The sequence below is a fragment of the Gambusia affinis genome, linkage group LG12 (assembly GCF_019740435.1).
Source record: "Gambusia affinis linkage group LG12, SWU_Gaff_1.0, whole genome shotgun sequence".
NCBI classification, from domain to species: domain Eukaryota; kingdom Metazoa; phylum Chordata; class Actinopteri; order Cyprinodontiformes; family Poeciliidae; genus Gambusia; species Gambusia affinis.
This window is the reverse complement of record NC_057879.1, coordinates 18,619,917-18,647,332: the sequence shown is the minus strand read 5'-3', so window position 1 is coordinate 18,647,332 and position 27,416 is coordinate 18,619,917. Positions and strand designations below refer to the sequence as shown.

The window sequence follows — 27,416 nt, the reverse complement described above, 5'->3', positions numbered from 1 at the left end:
CCCGCTGTCATCATCATCTGCCACATTAAGTTTTCCTGGATGATTTCATTGTCTCTTCAATTCGGTCCCCATCATTACCATCTGTCTTTTTGGATAATTGATGGCTAGTGAGTCAGATGAAAGCAGTGGGAGCCAATGCTTTTTTTTATTATAAATTTCTCTCCATCCAATATTAACTGTAGTATTCTTGTTGCTCAAAGACCTCCTGTTGCATGTCAGAGACAATATTAGCCTTTAATCTCATGAAGAGAGCCAACCCCCACAAATGTTGACACTTCCTGCAGCGCATGTTGTGCATAGCAGGGAGAGAGCATTATGCAGTGTGTTTGAGTGTGGAGATTGGGGAAAGTTTCACTGCCCATGTAAATGATAGAGAGTGAATGTGGGTTTCAGAGTGTATTTGATGGTGTGCTTATGCGCTGCCAGCTTATCCGTGGAGATTTGTTTGGCAGCTGTGTGATTTATGTGTGAGTGTTGCTATCACACCACAATCTCTGGCACAGTCTCTGGCACACCAATCATCTACAGAGAGACAGGTAGAGAATTCACTTCAGAGAGTTTGATCTCAGCTCCACGTTCAGTGAAGTCATCTAAAACCTGACAATGTCTTCTCTGCATGGGATAATACACACAAATTACACATTTTCCTTAATTTCATTGACACTTAAAAGTCGAATAACTTTCTGTTATTTTAAGTTAACGAAAGAAACAAAAGAAATGCAGAGATTACTCTAAATGGAAAATGACCCTCACTGTCTGAATTTACTAGGTTACATATAACAATGAATTCTTTGTTTTTACTGTCTAACATGTGATGTGCATTTATATAGCATAAAATGGCCGTAAGTGGTAAGCATAAGGTGTGTTGTGGTCTCAGCTGAATTGAAGTGTACACAGTTCATAGATTAAAATACCCTCAATTTTTTTTAAATTTTTTTTACATATTTAATAGGCATGGGCGGGTATGAAATTATGATTGTATAATAATTGCAGGTAAAGAGGCCTTTCTCCTTCAGCCATCATAGGATGGCTTGCAGAGTTGGTGGCTATACAGAGGTGTGGGTGTGTGTGCGGGGGCGGGTGCGTGTGTGTGTGTGGTTGTGACACTGCAGCTGCACATGACCGATAGGCTTTGACCTCTACTTTGTCTCTGAACAGATATAAAAAACACTTGTATTGCAGTAATGTTATGATGGAGAATTTCACTGTATCTAGTATCTAGTTTGAACCTTGAAATGTAAACATGTTGGATAATTACTGCATGGGCAGTTATTTTTCCAATGGCCACAAGTATAACCCCAACTGATGAAATGAGCAACTTCTCATTTCTCAACCATGTTGAAAGACACATTCTGTGGTCGTGGGAGGGATGTCAGTCTGTTTAAGAAAGGCCAGTTCATTGGAATGCATCAAGCACACAAAACATCTAAGGATAAAACAAAAACTAACAAAATTGGGTTGTAAAACCTCCAACAGATTGTAATAAAATTAGAAGAAAAGTAGGAAACCATCAAATTGTTTTCTTATACCTGGTTAGTCATAGCTGCATTGTTGTGTCTGGTGTCATCACCATTGCCATCTCATTTTTCTCTTTATCTATATAATCATCATCAGCAGATAGTGAAGGACTTCAGATTTAGAAAAACACAGTGGGCCAACACCAGCAAATGACTTGGCTTCTCAAATCATCACTTACATTTACAGATTATGAAACTTTGATTTTGTTTTTTATCTTCCAGTAAGATTCCTGATAGATTCAATAAAATTTTTTCTTAAAGGAAGCATAAAATGTATATAATTCACCTCCATCCACTATTACGTCTAGCTCTGGTAAAGATGTGAAAAATTCTTAAATATTGAGAATCTATTAGTTTAGCATTTTAAATAAAATGCTGATGTATTATTGCCACACTTGCCATTCAAATATGGGAGACATTTGTTGATCTTTGTAAATAAGGTAATGGTAGTTAGATAAAGGCAACTCACCTAAACTTGATCATATCTACAAATTATAATAATATTAAACATTTGCAACAAGCTCAGATGTAACAAGCAGGGTTAGACAAGGACTCAATGTACAACAAAGAGGCAACAACTCCCACACCTCTTTCCCAAGAGATTTGATAATTTCTCAATATAGGCATTTCATTTAACCAAAGAATGTGTTCGCTGTGTTTTATTATTCATTTTGGTTAAAACAAAACACCATAAACATCAGTCTTTCAGAGAGTCCATCCTATGTTGGGATTTAGTCATAAACTTCAATCAGCTATTACAGTGTTTAATGGAATTATCTGACCAATCTTACCCGATGCCCTTACTATGCTAAGACTTTAGGATAAAAGTTGATGAAAGCCCTTCTTAATGACCCACAGAGGAAGCTTAATAAAAGGGGTGACAGGTTAAATATTAATGTTGCAGTTTCCCTTCTAGATTCATATCCTTCTCATTCATACCTCAGCATAAAACTCCTTCTCTTCTCGATTCTAATTTTCTTTGAACAGTCAATGAGACGCGCATCTGACTGTGACAATTAATTTGGTGTTAATTTTAATTGCTTGATGGCCCACAGAAGATTGATTTATCTTTCTTTTTCACCACAGGGGAGCTTTTACAATTTCTCTGGGGTAGGATAACCTCCCTAGCTTACACTTTCACTCCAAGCGCTAAAAGGTTAGGACAAAAAATGACTGGGAAACAAATCAAGTTAAGTGCTGTGAATAGTACCTGACTGGAATCTAAATCCATGTCTGCAGTCCTAAGAACAGTGGTGGGTTCAACCAATATATCCCCTCATACTAACCCTCTCCCAGATTCCTCTAACCCATCTCTCTTTACTTTACTTTGATGAGCAAATATATAAGTGTATGCATGTGAATCATCTAGAGCCATGCTGTTAACATTTTGTGGAGATGCAGGTGTTTTTAGGCCAATGTTAGGAAAAGTGAAATGAGTTTTGGTGTGTTAATATGAGTGTGTGTCATGGTAAATTCAGCTGGGTGTTCTGGGGGGCAGGTGTGTGTGGTATACATGTGCTCAGATTTTATTTGCATTGCATTACGCCTCTCTTAATCCACACCTGTTTTACTGATTGTAGGCATTTGCAGCCTTTTGGGTGGAAACTATGAATGCACTGCATGCTAAATTCGACGGTGGCCCATTTATGGATGTGGACAAATTTGCTGGTATGCCTTCACAAAAGATGTAAAAAAATAAAAAATAAACAATCTCTGAAAGAACCTTAACCTTGCAAAAAATATATCATCATATCTCATCTGTAAGATCAGTCTTTGCTTCAATAAATTATGTAGAGTATTCTATGCAGTTAAACAAATGAAGATAGCATGGTCAAAGAGATGATCAGACTTGTTTGATTCAAATGTTGTAGTGCCAGATGCAACAGACCAACTCCAAACCAAAGTGTGTTGTTATGACTTTGTAATGGTCAAAAAGCAAAGCTAGAGATGACTGCATGCATCACTCCCTGTTGGTGCATTAACAATAAAAACCTGTTGGATTAAATTGTTAGGGCCCAAGCGTTCAGATCTATGCTGTTATATTTAAATTGAACAAAAAGGTATTACAGTCTTGTTGAAAGCAAGGGGAGGGACATACACCATTGATAATGGGTCCCAAGAAAGATAAATTAGTGCTTAATGGTAAATATCATGACTCTGGCCAGAAAGAGAAAGTTTGTGGTTTCTACACTTCCCTTTTTTTATTCCTTGTTATTGGAGCACCATTTATTGACATTAGGGAAAGCTTTACTAAGATCAATTTTACATAAAAAACAAGTTTAAAATTTGATAAAAAGTTAATTCCACTCAAGAATTTTTAGTTTATTTAAAAGCTTAATTTTTCCTCCTATAGTAGTAAACAAATGTGGCAATACATTTATATCATGGATATAAATATTATCCCAGCATCTTTGCTTCTTGTCAACATTCCATTTGGCGAATTCACTTTTACCATTATAATACCTGGATCCATTTTGTGTTGCATCCACATCCTGGAAGGTTGGCTGCAGTCTTACGAACCTTGATCTTTTTAACAATATTGGCAACTATGGTCTCAGGATCATAATCTGACTGGGAATGGTTTTGTAAAAGCTACCTTTAACTAGGAAATTGTTCTACATTCTTATTCCCTTGCTCCTCAAAAAGCCCTTGCCCTCGCAAGGGTTCATGGGTTCATGCCCACTCTGGTCCACAGAACAATGCCAAGCTATTAATCAGCATGCTTGTTCCCTTTAATTAGGTCCTAGATCACCTGAGATGAAGCATAAATCTAACAAATGAACACCTTTATTGTAAAGTTTGTTTTGTGCATTTTTAAAATGTGTTCAATCTAGATTAAACACATTTCAATTTTACTACAGTAATGGTGTCCAGTAAATGATCTGCAAGCCTGATACCTCATTTGCCTTTGTGTTGATGTTTGATTATAGAAAAGATAAGTTTATTGTATTTACTCTGATGTTTATACTGAAGATTATTTCACATTAAGATATTTTTGCTGCTTTTTCACAAGTGAGAAAGCCAAACATTTTATGACACACTCACATGAGATTGCAAGATAGTACAAAATAATACACCAGGCAGCTTTACTTTGACCAAAATATGCCCCTTTCTCTTAAGTCTTTTGCATGTTTTAAAAATAAATCAGTTGATGTTGAGCGGTTTGCATTTTTCCGATCTTTGTTTTGTCTGATGCTTCACTTTTTCCCCTATTTGTTTTCTTTGGCAGGCGCAAATACAAGAAGACGTCCCAGAGGTAAGGTTTGCAACTGGGATTCTGCGTTCTCCCTCTTCGCCTCCTTCCCGCTCAGATTTCTTCTTCCTGCTCATTGTCTAGGCCCAATTATCCCCTTTTTTCTCTCTCGATCTTTCACAATATGTCTTTCCTCTTCCCACTTGCATCACCAGATCTCATGAACCTTCTACCATCATATTGCCTTCTTTATTCATTAATTATAGTTTTATTTCCTGTTGAGCACTTTTTAGTTATCTTACATAAGTGTAGTTTAATAAAAGTGTTTATTATTATTGCTTTAGTTATTATTCTTGCCTCCATTCATCCGCGTACATTCCCAGAGATGCTCAGCTGCTGATAGCTAGCAGCTGAAAGAGTAAAGCCTTGTCATGTGAATAAACTGACAACTACTCTTTCATTTGATCTCTGAGTGTTTCATTTTGATGTGTCGGCTTGTTGTTATTGCCAGATAACTAGCTCCTTAATGGATAGAAATTATGGTGACATTCTTTACTGTATAAACAATATGCAGCACTTGAAAGGTTGATGTGAAGATGTTATCTTCTTCATTATGAAACTTTTATTTGTTGTGTTCTGTTGGAGATACTCTGGGGAAATCAGACTTCCATTAAATTGGAATATGATTTAATTTATTTACTAAGATGAAGTTAGAAATTAATTAATGACAAAGGATAAAGGAGTAATCTTGATTTAAGCTTTGCTTGAGGTCTTTTCATTTATTGAAAAGTCTTTGCAGATCTTTTGTAACATGCCATTTTAATGGATTAAATACCTACTAACACTATAAAACCTTCACATTGACACAAACATTGTTCAAGTCCATGACTAAGCAATGACTGATAAACCAAACACTGATATGTTGTGTTTTGCAAGTGTATACCATTTAAACTTCATTTGTAGCTCTTAAATCTTTTTTGGTCTTTTCCTGCCATTCTCAAAACTTTCCCTGTACTCCACTGTAATTTTATGTTATAGATCAAGACAAACTAGTGCAAAGTTGTGGCATAAATACCTAGATTTGTATTCAAACCCCTTTACTCTCATTTTCCTAAATTTTATCCAGTGCAACTAACAGCTTTTAGAAACACAGCTGTACTACAGATAAAACATTGACTTGTTAGAGATCTTACGCAATTTACCAAGTAACAAAGAAGACAGGACAGACATTAAATCATTTGAGTTTAAAGCTGCCTTAGATTATGCAACAGCATGCTAACCCTAAAAAAATCTCATACAGGTCTTCAGTGTCAAGTTAGAATTGATGATCAATTATAACCTGAACATTAATGTAATCATCTTGCACATATCCATTTTAAGTGAAATTTGATAATTGCTGAATCATGTGGTGGGAATGCTCCTTTTATAGTGATGACTAGCAAGTTGGTAATAGTCATGGGAAGATGGATGGAGTTGGGCAATATTTGGATGAAAACTCAATAGAGACAACAAAAGACTGGATTTTTAGCTTCCAGTATGAAAATGAACCTAAACATACAGCTTAAGATGAAATGAAGTAATCAAATTATGATCAAGTCCAGACCTTTGAAGCAAACTGTATGCACTTAATTTTATTTGGTGGTATTTTATAAAAGTCCTGTCATTTCTTTAGGACTGCAATTACACCTAAAGGAAAATTGCAACTAGTCCATAAAACAGAGCTCAGCTTAAAACCTATGTTAAGGAAGGATGTCTCTAATATAGTTTTGTGGTATTTTTCATGCAAACTGTGGGATTGCCACACAGTCGGAGTAATTGAACTGAACCCTCCTCTTCCTACTTATTGAAACAGTGTGAGTTTTTCTAGAGGCCTACAGAAGCAGCTGTTGGGAACCCGTTTGCTCTTCCTGTCTCCGTCTCTCTGTGTCTCTCGCTCTTTTTTGTGGGCGGGGGAGTTCCTTTTGCGGAGGAGCTGGGTGATTGGCAGCTCCATATGTGTCTGTGTAATTACGGCTAGGCTAATTGGCAGAGAGGAACACTGGGACATTGTCATTACTGACACACCAGGACAGCCCCTCGCACTTGCAGATGGAGATGGAGATGGCCCTTTTCACAGAGGGAGGCATGCAGCAATGGGAGAAGACTCTTTCTGTGGGGGTGTCCTTGTGCATGTGTACAGAGGGGGTGACAAGGGATGAAAAAACCAAAAGCATTTGCTTTAGGTTGTTTGACCTACTCTGTTGTCAAAAGCCAAAATGTGAATTACATGTAGAGTTTCATGTTTTCTGCTGTACTACTGTCTCTAATATAAAGCTGGTTTTATGCAGGGTTTTAATTCTGAATCACATGCTTTTGTTGTTTCTTCTGCTTTCCCCCCCCAGAAATAGACAGGTTTTGAAGTCCCCCCTCACTTAGTTACTGTTGCTAGAGCAACACTTCACGTATATGGTGCTGGCAGTGATAGCAAAGACAGCCGGTGATTTAGACATCATTAGAAATGTTTAAAGACGTAATCAGCCGAAGGTGGAAAGCAGGTTGAATGTTTTCATTTTCAACGTTATTTGCTGAGGTATTCATCACACATAAACTTTCTCACAGTTCGTCACATGCAACCATCACAACTTGATGTGATCTTTTGCAAGGTTTTTTTTCTTTTAAGATAAAATACTTAAATCTAGCTTCTTTTCCTTTTCATCTGCTCTTTACATTATATTCCTTGGAAACATCTGCTAATTTCTTTGATTTAGGAAATTTACTTTACTTTAGTATATCCCAGCAGCTATCAGATATCTTTTTATGGCAACTGCAAGAATGCACATAAGTAGCACTGTCAGTGGTAAAAAAAAAATCACAGCTTGGAAGAGAAGAAGAATAGGATAAAGGAGGGTTGGAAACTGTGCAAGAAAAATCTCAACTATGGGAATCTTGTAATGTTGACTCATTTTTGTCTAATAACTCTATCCTGGATAAATCTGTCATGTCATGAATTCTGCTATGATTGTGTGATGACATTACCAAGCATCAATAAGTTTAGTGTGAACTCATCACATTGAATTGTAAAAGCTGAATAAGATGAGCCATAACCTTTTAGTGAAACTGTAATGACTTTTTTTTTGTGGACTAAAAATGTGAGATTGGGAATAATCCTGTAACCTACTGATGCAATTTTGTTCTTAAATACAACACATGCAATAGGTAATTCACAAAACTGATAGTACCAAAGCTATCCCAGTGTTAAAATGGAAATACTGGAGAATTGCAAGGAATTAATGCACTGGAGCAAATAAAGATCAAGAGCAGTGGAGCAAAAGACAGACACTGTCAAACCTAGAGTCACAAGAGACAATTCAGCTCTTTAGTTAATGTCAGTAATTGGGTAGAAAACCCAAGTCATTGGCTTCTATTCAAGAACATCCAATTAAATGTCATTAACCCGAGCCTTTCTGTGCTTTTTCCTGTGGTTCAGAGTCATCGGTCAGGAACCAGTTATTGAGCACTCTGCTGAAGATGATTCATTCGGGGAATGCTTTCATTGGCTTTATGTTTGAATTAGTGGCTGCAACAAATACAATTATTTCTCAAAAAGTAAACCAGTAAATCCAAAGAGGCAATAACAATAATAGTGTTCAGATAATGAATCATAAATAAAGATTGATTGATGACATGTGAAACAGATCTCATTGACTCATGTTTCAAATATACGTCATGTTAACCAGAATTAAGATGGGGGTTGTTGTTGAGAGATTTGCGTTTCATAAAATCAAACTATTTACTAAACTCAACTGAGAGCTATTGGTCTCAGGTTCAGACATTACCAGCAATGAATTTACTCAAGAATGTTTCATCAAAAATGTTTTCATCTCTCAGGATGATAATTCTTTTTCTCCTCACTCCTGTCACCCAATCTCCTGTTCTTCCCAACTACCTGATGATTAGAGTGGTAATTACCTGACTCAAGCAATCTCCAAGCTTTGGTTAATTACATTCTTCTCTACCAATCTTGTGTCTTCTTCCTCTCTTTATCCCCCACTGAGCTTCTCCACATCAGGTACTCATTTTTTTCTCTCAGGTAACCACCTGAGTTAGCTCAGTTTTCACCCCATCAGTTTTCTAATCATTGCAGATCTTCAAAGGCACCAATTTAAAAAAAAAAAAATGCCGATGCATACAAGATGTTGGCCTTTTGATGTACAAATGTTACCTAGAAAAAATGACCAAGCTCCCTCTCTTGTTCCATAATCCTTTCTAAAATGAACACTGCTGCATTATTTCTGAAGGTATTTTAAAAGCAACTGATGTCAGGAAAAGTAGAGTCAATGCTTCATACTGACAGTAAATACATTTCTGTAAACCTTTTGTGTTTATTTCGATTCATGAAAGATTTTTCAGCAGGATACTAAATACAGAATAAATAGACAAGTAATTAAAAAATACCACAACGGAGAAGTAAAAATAATTTTTTTATACACTGTAGTGTTGTGCATACAAACATCTCATTTATATTTGGTTTCACCAAGTCTCTTCAAAGTGTCTGATCAAATTGAACCTCTTGCACCATGGAGGATGTCTAAAAACCTGGATTATACAAATTTCTTATGTGTTAAAGTAAGTCTAATGTGATATATCTTATTTAATGAATTTAAAAGTTTGGAAAGCATTAGATAAAGCTACGACACAGGATGGCGTCTATCACAGATCCCAGTTAATGTCACGAATAGATGACACAAAGAGATCCAGTCTTAATAGTCATATTACTATGGACAGTGTAAACAAACATTGCTAATTTAAATAATTAAAAAAAGTAATTGAAGAAAGTTGACATTCTGAGCTTAAATGTCTTTTACAACTGAGTTAAATTCAGCTCGGAAACTGTTAAAGCAACTTATTTTTCACTACGTGTAATGCACATATACGTTTCCAAATGTAGATATTTGAATATTTCATAAGAATGTGCAACATCGTCAACTTTGATTATCAGAAATTTTGTTGGGAATCTGTTGGAATTTTTATTCTGATTCAATATTTCACAGTTGTCAAACAAAGGTAATAAAGACGTCACATGTTAATGTAAGTGCTGCCTTGTCATTTTACAGTAAAGGGCTTCTACACTGATTATTTTTCCCTGGTTACCTTTCTCTCTAAGACATTACAGAGCTAAGTGTATTGCTATTCTGAAGATGGATTACAAATCTTAAATGATATCCTTTTATTCTAAATTGAGTCTATAGCAAAGATAAGCTTATATAAACATCACTTGTTTTCATGGTGCCAGCTTGCGAGGCTTCCCTCTTCAAACTGCCTGCAGCAAATACTATTGTAGATTTATGTCACAGATTGTCCCGTTTAATCTGATTGTTTATATCCATATTCCACTAAGCATCCCACCTCTACCCTTGTCCCTGCTGGCTGTTTGTTCAAGTGCGAGACGAACAGAGATGTGCGGCTATTTGCTAGTGTCTGCATATTTTTAGGCAGGGTGAAAAAGGGTTACTATGTGATAATATGAATAGGGACCATGTGCTTTCTTCAGTGTTTTGTTTGCCGAATGTGTGTACTCATGTGTGATGCCCTTCAGTTATCTGCTGTCACCCTCCCCCCAATTCAGCAACAACCTTATTTATATCCAACTAGCGCAATAATTTTGAACCTTGTAGAAGTTATAAACCTGATCTATAGTATGTTTGAATAGCTGATGCATTGTTCAAAATTATATCTTAAAAATTGCTTCTTCATGGAAAAGCAAAAAGATGAAAAAAAAAAAGAATTTATGACATTAATTTCTGCCTGCTTTGAGGGAACTTTTCATTTCCAAATATTTATGGTTACATTACATTTAATTATTCTGGCCGCACTTGCAGACAAATAAAGTTCAGCAAATAATTGAGCTAGATGTCTGCTTCAGTTCTATGTAAACAATAAAATGTAAAAGATCAGACATTGTAAAATAACACATACTGTCATGTTTTTTTTTGCTACTGTTACATCATAAATATTCATCATAAATGAAAAAAGTTTTATGAACCACGAATTAGTTTTCCATTAGTGAGCTTGCACGTGAATAAACATACTAGTGTCTTCTGTGATGCTATCCGTAGAGCAAGGCAGGGAATCTTTCCTGTAAAGCACTTAGAAATCTGCTTTGTGTCAATTTTTTTCAATGCACCCCTGGACATGCTTGACTAAACATCCTCTCCAGAAAATAAACTGAGTCCAGTAGGTCACTGTTATACAATCACATTCTTGCAGACTGAGGTCTAATAGCTTGAACACATAGTTTACTTCAGATAAATCTTTACATATGTTGGCTTTCTGAGATGGTTTCAATTTAGTCAAAGACTGGAGATGTAAACAAATAATTCATTGCTGGGTTAAAGTGAAAACATGACACACTGATACCCTCACAAACAAACTCAGTGATTATATATTACTTTTGGGTTTTATTATAAGTACACTGACAAGGCATGACATTATGGCCACCTGTGTTATGGTGTTGGTTTTTCTGTAGGTGCCAACAGCACCCAGCTATTCAAGACATAAACTCCTCTAAACATCTTCTCTAGAAAATAAATGCAGTGGTATCTGGAACCAAGATATTAGTAATAAGGTTTTCTGGCAAAGGCTTATTTGCACAACATCACAAAGCCTCTGTAGGCTTGCTGGCTTTTCATAGTTCAGCCTGGCATTATCTGTTTCATGACACACAAGCACCAGGCCATCCGGGGTATTTAAATAAACATGATTCTTCAAACCACAGCACGGTTGCTGTTTCTCCAGTTCTGATCATCTGATTTACCAATTGTTTGGTTTTTTTGGTGTTGGACAGAGATCATGAGTACCCAGATGGATCTAGAATAACTCTGTAAACTATAATGTATGTTATACTCCCTCAGAACCATTATTTTTTAGCTACAGTTCCCATTGGATGAGTTCATACTGGCCAGCCTTAACTACCATTAAGCCTTGGCTCCCCATGACTAAATTGCCAGGTTAACACTTTTTCTTCTTTCGACCACTTTTCATCACTCAAGATCAGAAACTCTTGAGTTGCAGTTTTGGAAGTGCTTTGCCCATTTTCCTGCATGTAACACATCAGCTTTCTTACAAAATATCTACTATATCCAAGGTGCCATTATGAACCTATAATTTTAACCACTTCACATAATTTTAGGATTAGTTGATGTAAACTGATATTCTTTAAAGTGAACTAAAAGACGTGTGGGTGAGTTTGCATCAGAGTGTAATCCTTTTTGGGTAAGTGGTAAATAACCAAGATAACCAACCATGTCATGCATGTGTATGACATGAGTAAATCACTAGGGCAGCTGTTATTAGATGCAGTTTTTGAGTTAAATCTAGATGCAGTGGTTCTTGTATGTATCTGTGAAATCTGGTAAATCCTGATGAAAGAGAAAAATTACATTTGCTATTTAAATCTTGTCCAGTTCTTGTGATTGCAATTCTGGTGGGGTTTGGTATTATTTTTCCTCATTGGCAGCATTTTGTTTGAGAAGAGAACAGCAGTGAGTGCAGCTAAATTAACATTGGTCTCTTTTACATGACACCTAAGGCCAAGATTTATATGCCTTTCATCTTGCCAATGTGTCTTGCTGTCTGACGTGAAAGGTTAGTATAAATCTACTGTTTTTCACAGATCTAAGCCTTCAAGCAAGGTGATCACAGCACCCTACTGGCTGAATGATGTTTGAGTTGACTTCCTGGCTTGAGAATGTGTTGTAGTGATTACAGTTTGTGGGATCAGAGGCTGCAGGATTCTAGGCAAAAACGAATTGTGACTGTGCTGAACAATATTTCACAGATTTATTACTATGTATTTCAATGTTGCCATATCCAACTATTTTAATAGTACGATGCTGCTGAGATGTAAGTTATGAATTTTTTTTTTTTTCTCCCAGTAGCGGGATAGACTAGACTAGACTGGGTTTGTCTATGTTTGGAATGACTCCACAGTAGAATGACAATAACACATATTGAGGAAGTATTTGGACTAGTGAGTTTTGTTTATTCATTCTCAGTGCACTTCAGTCGTAGACTTGTAACCATTTCACAACTTTGAGGATTTCCTAAAATCACTCAGCAAAAATGTCTTTTTATTTATATATCTTGGAAGGGTCGCACTGAAGTGCACAGAGACAGAGCAGATCAATGGACTCAGGATGCTAGACACAATTAATTTGTACTACCTTGTAGCATGTCCAGCATTAGTTTTCTGCATAAGTGCTGCCGAGTTCCTCTCTATGCCTTTTTTGGTCACAAGAGGAGTTTTAAAAACTAACGTGTGCAAGATATCACCAGCTTGATCTGTGATTTATAAACAGCCAGAGAGAGCTCAGCAAGAGCCATTGTTTTTGTGGGTGGACTGCTTTGTGAAAGTTGTTACTGTAAAGAGCTTTTAGAATCTCAGTGATTCAGCACAGTTGAATTCAGCCAGATCATGTTGATCAAGTTTTTCTGAAGAAGCACCTTATCATATGTCATGGCATGTTATACAGTGAATTGCTGACAAGTTTGTAATTTAATGAAGTGGTTCTACCAATATGTTTTGGTTATTTTAGATGTTGCATGAATAATTTAATAATTGTTATTGTTGTAAAGCATGATTCCTCTTGAAATTAGACTGTCTGACCATAATTTATTGAATCACATTTACGCCTGTCGCGATAAACGATAATTCAATTAATCGTACGATAAATTAAAACTATCAACCTCATTTTAATTATCGGCTTTATTGTCTCTTCTGGCCTTTTTCTCTTTCTGTTGATGACACTGAATGAAAAAAGGCTCAACTCCGGTGCTCTCCACTGACCCTCCCTTCTTCATTCTTTAGTGTACTGCCCAGCGCACACTACACGATCTTAGAGCTGTTGGCCGATTGTCGGGCCATTTTCAAAACCTGAGAGATCACACATTAGCCAACAGAAATCTTCGGTATAACGATTTAATCAGGTTCGATTGTGCCGTATGGTGTCCAACACAAAATAATGGCTACAAGTTCAGTTAACTAATTTTAAAACCAGGCATTAATCAATGCTTTACCACAATCTACCTGCAATATATGTGGCTCTAGTGTCTGTCTTGACTGAAAGAAAATCATTATAACCTATTTATGTCACTTTAATGAAGAACAGCTGAAAAGTTACCTTTTTCATCTCGCTCCAACTCCTCCCTTTATCATTTCTATATTCTTTGCAGGAAATGTTTTATAAACATTAATGTTGTTTCCACATATCATCTCCAATGTCCACTGGACTGTTTGGGATTCCCCTCTGTAATTTCCCCTCAGAAAGCACGGAGGAGAATCCACGCTTTCTGATTGGCTACCTGTCACATTTAACAGGCTGCGTTAATGCTCCCAGTCGGGGAAAACCCCCGATTTAGATAGGAGTGGCCTCAACGATCTCCCGTAACACACCACACACTACAGGATGATCGGTTATGAAATCGCAAGCGACAATCTTAGAACGACCAAAGTTCTGAGATTGTTGTAAGGGGAAAATGCATGGGTGAACTAACGTGTAGTGTGAACTATTGCATCAGGTAGTCAGGTGTGCCCATCTTCTCTATTTAAATCTAATTACTGAAGGCATTATGGTACACAGGCTTCATAATCTGCACTCTTTTGGTTGAATGCAGTATTTATTTCCAATTTGGCTTTATGTTGTTTAGTTTTTATTCAAGTACAGTTTTGTTAGTGGAGACTGAGAATCCATTTTATTTTTGGTTGTTTTGTTTATTTTACCAGTTCCAGTGTTAAGTGTTCTTTTGAAAATAAAGTGTATCTATCTTTGGCAGAAAATCACATGCATTATTACGTCATTTCCATTAAATCAGTGTAATAAGGTCTTCAAACAATATTATCGTTTTTCGGAATAATTTTGAGACAATTAATTGCTCAGCAAAATTTGTTATTGTGACAAGCCTAATCACATTAAATAATATGTTGAAGAATAACATTGATTTGTATTGAATTACAGTTGGTGTAAATCAAATTTGATTCAATCACTTTTTGTAAAAAAAAAATATTTTTGCTATACTTTACCCTTCCTGTTGGAGCAAATATTTTAACAGTGGTCCATATAAACAGTTAAAAAGTATCACCACAAAATGATGTAGCTGTAAGCAGATGCAAGAAAAACTGTTTATTGATAAGTTTATCACAGCATGTGCTTCATTAGCAAAGGCTCTCATTATAATGGCTGCGTCTAGCTGAGACCTCTTTTCCCTGTTCAGCAATCTCAGATAAATGAGTGACGCTCAGGGAAACGAAAATAAGAAAAGGAACGAGGAAGAAGAAGAGTCTCCTAGGAGCTTAACAATCCTCTTCTCTCTTCTTGTTCCTGATGAACATAATGAAGCGTAATTGAGTCAAATGGAATACTAATTTTGGTTACCATGGTGTTTGATGGAGACATGCTGTTTCAAGAAGATTTAAAGGGATAGGTTGACTTTTGCATAGTTTTGTTTGACGTTATTTTTAAATGTCAAACTCATAATGAAAAATATTGGTGGTAATGTATTCACCATGTCGGCTATTAAATATTGGAAGAGTCATTTTCAAATTGCTTAATAGCTGAAGAATACTTTAGCTATACACTTAAATTGCCTTTTATTGATGTTTATTTTTTTATTTTGTTGTTTATATGTACCAAGTAAATTGATGGCTGGGACACAATTGAAAAGCATCATATTTTTAATTACAGCTACACTTAAATAGCACAAGAAATAAAAAAAAAAAATTAATGGAAAGTTTTTATTTGTCCAATCTGGCAATATACATATAAGAATTCTACTGTCAGTTAAAGAGCATGGAAGCGAAAAAAGTTCGCTTCCATGCTCACCTTCTAATTGAATTCAATTAGAAGGTGTGTCCAAACTTTTGGTCTGTACTGTATAAATTAAAGTTTTGACAAAAGTAAAGCAATTATGCTGCTTTAAATTTTGCCTGCCAAGCTTGACTACCAGAGCACAACTCAATAACCATTCAACAATCATTCGTTCATTCCCACCACAGCCCAACCCACTGACTGAACATGTGTTTCTGTATGTAGACTGCTGTTGATTGCCTTCAGGTAAAAATAAGATAAGTCACTGAGTATGTAATCAAGTAATCAAAAGACCACTCATTTTAGGCCATTAGATATTATTAGAATGATTTGACAGGAATTTGGATATGAATTGAACTTGCCTCCTAAAGTACCTTAAGATGGTATGTTTTCTGTAGGCTCTTGAAATAATTTTGGTGGGCTGGTCACTCCTTGTGAGGTTCACCACTGTTTCATGTGTCCTCCATTTTTAAATAATGGCTCTTACTGTGGTTTTTTGGAGCCCCAAATCCTTTCTAAACCTTAACTAATTGATAAGTGTGTTTTTGGTCTCATGTTTTTATTTCTGTATATGTGTTGTTTATTTTGTGTATTTGGTTTGCCCTACTTCAGGGGTAGGGAACTCCAGGCCTGGAGAGCCGGTCTCCTGCAACTTTTAGATGTATCTCAGCTTCAACACACCTGAATCCAATAGCTGAATGACCTCCTAAGTGCAGCCAGGTTCTCCAGAGTCCTGCTAATTATTTTACTCAGGTGTGTTGAAGCTGAGATACATCTAAAAGTCGCAGGAGACCGGCTCTCAAGGCCTGGAGTTCCCTACCCCTGCCCTACTTCATGTTGTCACACATTATGTTTGAGTAACATTGTGATTTTGCAAGTATAGCAGTAATGTAGCCAATGTGTGACTAGGAAAATTGAACTCTGCTGTTCAGAGAATGGGGCAAAGTTAACTCATGATGTGATGAGGGAGATATTAATCAAATGGGTACTTATTGTTGATAATGTATGGAATAAATTAATAGTGTGTTTGCCAGACTTACCCTGTCTATTATGTTGTTTTGGTTAGATTAATTTGCATTCAGTCAAACAATAACACGGGTATTTGGGGTTTTTTTCAGCTAGGATGATGCAGAGTAAATTTAGGCAAAATTATTGATACTTAATAAAATTAGTATGACTAATACAAAATCTTACCCGCACCAAGATACCTACAAGTTCAGTATTACGTAAATTTGTTGATCAAAATAAAGCACAATATGTTGAAATAGCAGAATATGAGTTAGAAAATATAAGCTACAGAAATTAAAAAAAGTTTGTTCTTTTTTAATATCTGCTCAACAATATTTTTTAGGCTTCTGATGTTCATATTATTGAACATGGTAGAAAACATGTCAGTCACTTACACAGGAGATGGCACTCAAACTGAATCTTAAAAGATAGTGCATGTCCACCATCTGTTAGTATGGAGCTTTCTATCTTGTTTACTTTTTGTTAGTGCAAACTCCATGCCCTTCGTACAGAGACAACATGTGCTTGGATTCCTAAAGTAGATTATTTCTGATGGCAAGACAGTGTAATGTGAAGCCTCTCATATACTGTATCTTTTAATTTTTTTTTTACCCCTCCATGGGGTCTTTTTGTGGGCTCTAGTGTCCCTTTATACAGAAGTAGGTTTACAGGAAGGGGGAAGTAGAAGGGGGAAGACATGTGGCAAATGTCGCCGGGTCCGGGAGTCGAACCCGCGCTGGCCGCGTCGAGGACTCAAGGCCTCCAAATATGGGCCACACTATCCCCTACGCCACCACGGCACGCCCCACATATACTATATCTTAACCTTCAACCTGCAGTGATAGTGAGTCACTAAGACTCCAAGGCATCAAAAACATACTAAAAGGTTTGGGAAATCAGTGTTGCTACAAAATAATTGGAGGACTGTAAAAGTTTCACTTTATTTAAAAAAAATGTTGATAAACTTTGTTTTCTTATTTCTCATATTTTGTTTTTGTCCAAAAACATGCATAGACATTCATCATGTCACTATTATATCTAATTTATTGAATAGTACTTTCATGGCAGTTTTGTGTGTGGATTCTTTTTGTTGAAGCCAAGTTCTGCTTTAATCCTTCCTGCAGCATCAGCAGAAACACAGATTCATTAGGTCAGACTGCTTCTTCCAGTTTGTAATAAATTGCTTGCTGAGTCAGAGAGACTGAGCTGGTAGAGGTCCAAAAACATGTTTTATGTGCTTGTTAACTGAAAAAAATAAAATAAAATAAATAAATAAAGGTAATCAAGAAATACCAATTTGGGTTCCTAGAACTTGCTTATTGTCAGAATAAAATTTTCACTATAAATTGTATTATTTTATATATGTTGTATTTTAAATGCCGCAGAAGTAAAGTAGTATGGTATAAACCACACATAAAATTTAAAACAATCAATCAAATTTAAGTAAGAATGATGGAAAGTAATATTTATATTGAAAGAGAAAAAAAACATCTTCAATGTTAATCCAATAATGTGTTTGACCAACTTTTAAATTTGAAAAAGTCCAGTATGTACCTCAGTACTAAATTATCAGAAAATCCTACAGTTCATTCTTGTTGGTTATCCCACTTTGGTAATCATATGCCTGTGTGACAATGATTGGTGTAAAATGCTGCAATGCCCATTTTTAAAATGTTGTTCAGCCCAAATAAAATGTGCAGTAACAAGGCCTTTCCATGCCATTCCATTGTGTGTGATGAGGCGCATCGCCAAGCAAAGTGCATTCTGATGTCGTTTGTTTCCTAATTGAAGGACAGACCAGTGATCGCCTCATTCACCACAGAGCACCACTTTTCAGGCTTTATTGATCTATTTGTGTAGCTTTGTGTTTGTGTGAGTGTGACGAGGAGAATAAGAAGGATAGTTGTGTTGTCATTACCTTTTCCTATTTATTTTCTCCCTTTTCCGACTCTTTGTTTTAAAATAAATTTAAGTTATCTTTACAAGGCTGTCAGTGATATAAATATCCTTCCAACAATAATACAACTGTCAGTTCTAGAGTGCAATGCTACACTTTTAAGCCAATTTCAAAAAGCTGAAATAATTGTTTTCTTTGTCAAAGTAACATGGTGGTATAGGTTATATATTTCAAATACCCTCAGTCTTTAAGAACTGAAAGAAATATGCAATAAGCTGAATTAAAGATCTTATACTTTGACTGGATGTGTGCACAAGTTAGAGTTCCAAAAGCCATGTCCACTATTCCCATTTAAAACTGTTATGCTAGCAAAAACCTTCCCAACGTCTTTTCTCAAGACATCTTGGTCCCCTATGAGATGCTGACAAGCATTCCAGCCATCCGTTAAAGGACACTGAAAGTCAGTCGCACCATTTGTGCAACATTTTCCATGCTGGAACCCTCTGGGAGTAAACATGTACCAAGAAACAGACAAAACCACTCCAAACTCTGGATGGAGTTACTAACTTTAAATATCTGGGAGTAACATTTTTGGAATACTTCACTTGGAGCAATAACATCTCCTCAGCTGTTGGGAAACCACAGAAACGTCTGTGGTACCTGAGGAGCAATTGAATTCCAAAGAAGCTGATGGAAATATTTTATAAGTGTGCCATCTGCAACTCTCACACATCATAGTGACACTTCTATAACCATAGAAGTCAAGCTACATTAATACTTACACAGCTTAAAAATTTACTATGTATACATTAGTTTTAGAGGCCTATGTAAAAGCATTAGCTGATCAGTAGATTAGGGTTTTGAAGTGGTGGCTAATCAGTGCTGGTCTAAAAATAACATTTGAAACCTTTGTGAAACAAAACTGTTTCAGTGTCTTAATCTGATCCCATTATAGTCTTAGGCTTTTAGGATGCTTAAAGTGTTGCAGATCATGTAGATTAAAGTCAAACTTGAGTATGTTCTATTTTTGACCTGTTAGGTACCACAGTATTTCAATCATGCACTAGCTTTTAGGCAAATCATTAAGTATTATATTTGATTTTCAGTGTCTCACATTGTCTCTGGTAGTTGCTCAGTATCTGTTTTTTAAATACCATTTTCTATTCAATATAATCAAAGTAACTAAACTTGGTATAATTAGTTAAGTAATTATGCTAAAATGAAATTAAAAAGCAGATGCAAAAAAACCAAAACATTCACACTGTATTCCCATCCAAACATGAAGTCATATTAAAGATATAAGACATATCCTTGAAATTAATTGTTGATTTTGATCACTGCCTTCAGTTTTTCATTACATGTTGTCTGTATGCTTAATGTAGGAGTGTGATTGTGTATATTTGTTGCAGACAGAGAAACAACGTCATTTTAATCTCCTGATAGCATGACTCATCTCACATGGTATTTCAATGAGCTTTGAAAATCTTGTTTTATTTATTAGGTTATTTTAACTGAATTACTGGCATTTAATGAGTTTGCTTTGAACAATGAAACACTGAATAAACAGATAAAATACACTGGCCAACACCCTAACCTAATTATAAAACTTAGAAGTTTTTCCAAAAATTTCAGAACATTAAAAAAAATAAATAAATCCCTCTCCACTTGCACAACATTTTAAATTGTTTAATTATTCAATCCAATAACACATATCAAAAGTCTTGAGGTATTTTAGGGAGCTTGTTTCTTCTTGCCTATTCTAGTGTACATGAGAAATGGAGTTCAAAGACTTTATCTGCCAATCCAATACCCAGGCTACTGAGAAAAAAATGTCAAAAAGACAGCTCTTGCTGTAGTTTGTTCCAGGGTGACACATGAAACACTGGTACATATTTTATTGATAGCCACTCCCACTCAACATGAAGCACTGAAAGGATCTTCTTGTAATGTGATAAAATCTTTGGGGGAAATCATGCAGTGTTGCTGCTACTGCAACAGATGTCTTATTGTTGTCCATTTTTGGCCAACCATGAGCTCTTCAACAGCTGTCTCCAATTACTCATCTTCCATTTCCCTACTTTGAGTCTGACTAGTGAAAGAGTCAGTACATGTAATTTGTTTCCTTTCATTATTTGACCGAATTCTGTGTTGGATTTTTCAGACATTATTCTGCTGCAGTGGGAAATCATGCAGTTTGGCATATTCCACAAGATTCAACAGGAGTTACTGTTAAGGTTCTACTATGTCTACTATCCACATAGTATGTACTATGTGGATAGTAGACATTATATATTGATATTAATATGTAAGTTCCCATACATTTTAAGACATTAGCTAATATTTTAATAACTGACAGAAATAAATGTATGAAACACTCAATAAAAGGACAAATTTTGGAAAATAGTATCTGTTTCTTAAAACGATGTGACATGCCAGTGATGAATATAGAAGTGTGAATTCAACGTGAAGTCATAGGGGTCGTGGTGTTAGTAGACTCTTTTCATATTATGAAATTATATCAACATGCATGAAAATGTGAACACTTGCTACTGTTCCTTTCAGCTAAAAATCACTTTTTGAAAATCAGTGTAAGATTGTCAGGCACTTGTCTTTTTATATGTAGTTAAAAAAGGACATGTTTTTATACTCCCACCCATTATGTTCAAGGTGATAAGCCTCTGATGTAAAGTCATAACTGAGCCCATTAGATTCCTAATTATGTAAACCTGCTGTGATGTTTATGTTGCTGCAAGCTCACAGATTTAGCCCAAGTTTGTTTGCTTTTGTTTAACCTCATCTCCCAGGCTACCATTTATTAAAAGTAATTTGCTAATTAATGGTGCAAGTCATGGACTGACATTTAAATTAGCCATGTCACTTTTTTTTTTTCAAATTCCATGTTGGGGTTGTCATTTATAAAAGTTGCATTCATGGAAACTAATTGTGCCCATTAGTTTCCATGGAAATCAATGTGAAGATCAGTAGTAATAATTATTACTGATAATTATTTAATTTTCTTCCACAACAAGTGGCCATTTGACAAATTTATACTCTGCTAGTAAGGTTTGTTATATAATTGTAATTGTGCATCCTCACAATTACTATAGATCTTACTGATCAAAACAAACATGACGTTAGACTGATGCACATGTAAATAGAGGTTTGCAAATTTTGTTTCTGACATAGTACTTACTGTCAATCATGTAAAGCTGCATGCAAGCAGAATGAAAGCACTTTGTTAAGCTGTTTTTTTTTATTTCCCTCAAGAACAAGTTATTTCGCAGAATTTTCAAATTGCACACAGGGATTAAATGAAATGTAGTTTGGATTTAGAACAGCTCTTTCGTTCCTCTTGAAAACAAAAACAAGCTTGCATGCTCCAAACATTTGACAATTAAATGCGTCCACATGAACAGCTATTGTAGCACAAAATTTTAATGCACTTTGCAAATTCAATATTAACAGCTTTTGTGTTAGCAATTTTGATACAAATTTACTCATGAATGAAGTATAAAATGCGGGACAGAATTATGTAACTTTTCCATTTTATTTGATCCACAGTTTGTCTTGTATTTTTGCTATTAAAAGCAATTGTCAAAATTATATTCTGATGCTGGCTCTAAAAGCAATTAGATATAAATATATTTTACCATGTCAACATTGCTGAAAAGGTCTCTAATTTTATTTCCCAAAGTCCAGGATATTCCTGACAATCCAAAATGATTTTGCTTGAGTTGAACTGCATTTAAAGTTTAATTGTGTCATTACCTTGATGTCTGTCTGAATGTGCTTCCTCCTTTTTCCTCTCCTCTTCATCATCCTTGTTTAATGCAACAATAGTACTTCTCTACAACAATGTGACATGTATATTTTTGGATTGGAGGTATAGTCAGACAGAATTACAGTTTTATTTAATCACTCACCCTAAATGCAAATTGGAGGTGTGAGTGCTTTTCTGCAGTTGTTTTTCTAATTTTCAGAAGACCAGCATTCCAATCTCTATGTGCAATGGGTCTGATCATGGGATTGTGTTTATTTTCTTGGAGAACCATATGTTTTTCATTTCAGCTGCTTGGTGAGATTCATTTGGTGGCAGATATAGCAGCAGTGGGACACAATGTTCATAGAAACAATGCTGCTATGACTGATTTTCTTTAAGTACGTACTTTAAGCCCTGACGGTCCATTTTGGGTATGGCTGCTCATTTAAATTCACACAACTGAGACTGGTGTGTGAATGTCATGGATCAATAATTATAATTATACCAGGCTAATACCTGCAACCCAGATATTTTGCCAATAGGAAAATGACTAGCCACAATTTTAACATGAGAAATTAGTGCATGCTTAAAGCAGTTTGGGAACTCTTACTTTCATTCAGATGTAAAGAGGAATGTAGTTTGTCCTTGATGCATCCATGAAGCCCTCTCCAAACCTCGGCAGAGACAGCCCATGTTCTGGTAAATGTTTAACTCTGTGGTGCTGTTGCATTTGGATGGGAAATGAACCTTAGATAATTAGCTTCTCTGATTGTTTTTGATTTGCTTAAATAGAGCATTAGAGTTTCTCCAGTTTTTGTTTTTTTTTCTGTTTCAAACAAGATATTCGCCAGCCCAGACTCTACTCTATTATTACGAGAGCAAACGAAATCATATCTGCATGTCTCAGCTCGTGCATGAATTAAGGATTCATGGGCTGCACTGGGAATGCATAAAAAGATAAGAATGACAATAAAACTTTATGTGGCATATGAAAACTCAGCCTTTTATTATGATGACTAGACTGTTGGTAAATCAAGGACCCTCTGTGTGTTTCTGCTTAATGCTTCATCATATTGCCTTATGCTAATTCATTGTGTGCCTGCCTGAATTTACTGAAATCCATTTTCTTAAAGCTCTATCTCCACATGAGTATAGATATTTAGCACAATTGCATTTTCTTTGTCACAGAGATCCCAGTATGTTCAACATTCTGTGTTGAATTAATAATTTAGTATTTTTGCTCTGCCAACTCTCTTGGTTCTGGATATATCTTCAAACATTCCTTTTAAAATCTCCTGTTCTATTGTCTTGAAAATACAGCAAAGAAGGAAAATCTTTGCTGTATTTTCCTTCCTATGAACTGCAAAATATTTTACGCACAAAAAAGACAAAATGGTCCTGAAGCTATCTTTCTTTCTCATTATTGTGTTTTTGTTGTGTCTAAAATTTATGATTTTAAAAGAAAAAGTAACTTACTTTAGTTTGTTTCTTTGTAACAAAGACTGCATCAATAATTAGTGAATATATTATGGTATTTAGAAAACATGTGTAATCTCTCTTTGCACCTACAGTACTGTTTTATAGACAAGGCATGTAACCATAGTATTTTTGTGTTTCAATTAAAAAATGCCCATCCTGTGATGCTCCGTTTGAAATATATATTTTACCCAAAGAACTGTCATTGTTTCACACACACACACACATATGCACTCACTTTATTTCCATTGCTTATGGTATAACAGAATATTTTACTTCATCTTGCAGATTTGATTGGCAGACTTTGACATGAGTGGGCTGCATTCAGCCAGCTACTGATCTTTTTAAAGGTTTTTTTCTGTCCCACGCCATTCTTGTCACATCTGTCATTTGCAAACTCCCACAGGAAAGGCTTTGTTTAGAATGATATTAGAAAATTTTTAAAGGAGTTGCCAAAATTGCTTGGGGAGTGCTGTCGTGCACCGTGGCAACACTTGTAAGTTTATTGAAAGGTTTTAGTAGAATTAAAACATGCTGAACATACCTGCTGTGACCGTTCTCACTCTTGACAAAATAACCACCGACAATCACTGTGGATAAAGCAAATAGTGTTTACCCATTTAGTCAATGTTTTCCGTCAGCACACAAAAGGAGAAGGAATTTTAAAAGATTAAAACCGCTCGCTGGTTACTCTGTCAATCACTAAAGTATTTATAACCAGACGTGGGTAGTTCCTACTTACATTTACTCCTTTACAATTAGCCTACTTGAGTAAGATTTTTGAAGCTGTGCTATTTTACTTTTACTTGAGTAATAATATTTAAAAGTAAAGCTTGTTTTACTAGAGTAATTTCTGGCTACTCTACCCACCTTTTTCGTTACTTCCCTAAATGAAGAAAGAAAAAAACTTTTGCAACAAAACAAATACCTGAAACTGACACGCTTGCAGCTTATGCTAAATTCAGACTTCTTGTTTGTACAAAAGCCTCACTGTTTTAATGTTTTTCTTTCTGCTCAACCTGCTGTGTGATATGGATTTCAGTTTATAACATGTCAGTTTTGTCATTGGATATACTCGATGTACTGTGCCCAAATAGTTATACAGTTCTAAAAAATACATCAAAACACACAATAGAAATCAACAACAATAATAGCAAAATGTAAAAATGACCTAAAATCAGTCGAAAAGCACAAGAACACAATCACACAATACAAGTTAGTAGACGATTCCTAGCCTTACTCTCACACTAAAACAACTCAAAACCAGCAGCTTTGGAGAAAGTGCAATCCTAAAAGTTTAAGTTTTACATTGTTAAAGTAATGAACAATTGAATTATCTTCTTGAAGAAAATACAATTTTGCTATCTACTTAAAATCAAAATATACAAATAATATAATTAATCATAGTAATTTCTTTATCAGTAACAGATAATTACTTCATTACCAGACTTGCATGTTGTCAAAGAACATCAATGACCTAATGAACAGAACAAATGAAAAACTGTCTTCTATTGAATTCTGAGAAAATGCTGCAGGCTAAGCACTACACTAGCTATTGTTATTTGCTTGACACCAGTTCTGTTATTCACAATCTCTGTAATTTCCCTTTTACCTCTGTGTGCCTCGTAAAGCTGTATATGCAGCCTGATTTTTTTTAGTTTTTAATTAATTTATTTTTTTTAACCAATAACCCTTTTCTCTGCTCTGGTCACAAATGACAATAGATGCTCCTTATTATGTGGAGGCTGTCTTAGCTTAACTTGAGTCATCATGTTTTAACAGGCCTTATTCTGCTTATCAGCCCAAAACCTGTGTGTGTGTTTCCTGAAAGCACCCAAATCTCCCTGGGTGATTACATTGACCCAAGGCCATTGATTACTCACCATGGAGGCTAGAATGTCATTGGAACACAGGCGGTTACCAATTTTTGCATCCTGGCTCTGCTCTCATTCCCCCATTGCTCAATCCAGTCTCATTTATTCCCTTGTCCTTTGTTCTGAATAGAAAGCAGGCTGTGCCTGTTGCTGCAGTTTCTCAAAGCAGAAATTTGCTTTTTTTTTAAAAAATAGTATAAGTCAAAATGGCACAGCAATTGGTAAGGGACAAAGTAATTCTTAAAGGAAGAAAAAACACTGGTGCTGCCTTCCACCCTTTATTTTGCCTTCATTTCAGTTCATGCTCTCATCTGGTTGTCAATGGCGGTTGACAAAAGTTTGAGCGTTGTCGAGATCCTCCATATTCAAGCAGCAGCGAACTGCAGTCATTTTTCTCTTTTCCATACTTCTGTGTGACAAGGTTAGCTTAGGGCAAATGACTGGAAGGAATGTGTAGTGAGCAAAAAATACTCATGATTTGAATTTCAACTTGAATCTCTTCTCTCTTTATCTTTTCAAAGGAACACAAATCCTATCTTCAGGCTGACAGCTGGAGGCTAATGTTCTTTATTTGCTCTGTACAGCCTGAGCAAAAACTCAAAGTGAACATATTTGACAAGAAAATTTGAGACATGACTTTGCATATTTATTTATTTTTTTAAAGTACCTACTCCTTCTTTAAATCAGCTGACCAAAGCTAGCTTAAGCTCTGCTTGAGTTGCCAGGTGAAGGGATGGGTTTGGCTGGGCTTACTGGGTAACAGGGCAGCTCCAACGGATTGATTGTGTCAATTACCCAACGAGAAAACTGATGGGTGAGTTTTTAAGCAGTTTGATGGTTATTAGAAGCAGACCCAAATGGAATTATAAAAATGTGCAAAAAGTTAATTCAAAGAGGAAAACTATAGTTTGAAAACATTTAGCATGAATTGATTGATGGTTGTTGAAGTTTTGCTATTTTAATTTTGAGTGAATTAATCTTGTCTGTCTGTTTACTTTGGTGTTCAATCATAGTTAGTCGTTTTGGCTGTTTTAACTTTCTTGTTTCACTTGAAGCAATCAGTCCTCCCAAAGTTCTCTGCTTCTTTTCAGTCATCATCAATCCTTTCTGGATTTAATGGTATTTGCTTTTTGCTTATTCACTTCAATCTCTGAATTATTCCCACTCGTTGGATTTTATTTGCTGTTTGTCTCCGAGTTCTTGTAAGTTAATCTGTTTATTCATTAAAAGGTCAAATCTCCATCCCTGCTACTGACCATTTTCCTATTTGAGCCATCAATTACACACCAAAACTATTGCAGAGGAAGTGATGAGTGGAACTCTTTAGTTTCCACAAACCTTGAATTTTACAAACTTATAAATTTCCCTTTCTTTCATGCAAGAAAATGGAATACTAGCCTTCTTTCAGCCATCTGACTGACAATGTGCAGTAACTGGTTAGAACTTATACTATGCTACATAGAGTCACAGGAAATGTGACAATAAATATTTTAACTTAATTTTATTCCCTTACTGAATGTTTGACGTATGTCATTGAGCAATATTTTCAGATAATTATGTACCGTCTCCCTGGCTATAAATAAAGTATATTTCAAGACAAAATTTCCATGGTATTTTTTATGTTTAAAACATATCAGTAAGTAATTATTTGTAAGTTTAAAACTTTAAAACATATCAGAAAGATTGCTATGGATTCAAGGCTACACAATGTTATTTAAATCTTGACACAATGATGGGAACTGCTGCATTTGGCAAAAACAAAATACCTGGTCTTAATGTCAGAGGTGAGAGAACGCCAGGTATCAGTTACTAAAGAGGATGCAATTAATGGAAATGTATCTCCAACTTAA

General features: G+C 35.6%; 1 protein-coding gene across 6 annotated transcripts in view; it reads left to right on the top strand.

Moving 5' to 3' along the window:
- Positions 1 to 27,416, top strand: part of pde1cb (phosphodiesterase 1C, calmodulin-dependent b) — a 110,237-nt gene that overhangs the window by 47,334 nt on the left and 35,487 nt on the right. For 3 of the 6 annotated variants that reach the window (XM_044134068.1, XM_044134069.1, XM_044134066.1), the window contains one exon: positions 4,747 to 4,773. The exons of the other annotated variants lie outside the window; for them this stretch is intronic. Coding sequence is in view for 1 of the 3 variants with exons in the window: in XM_044134066.1 (XP_043990001.1) it covers positions 4,747 to 4,773 (27 nt within the window). In the remaining 2 variants the exon portion in view is untranslated. The remainder of the gene's footprint in view (positions 1 to 4,746; positions 4,774 to 27,416) is intronic. 6 annotated transcript variants of the gene reach the window in all.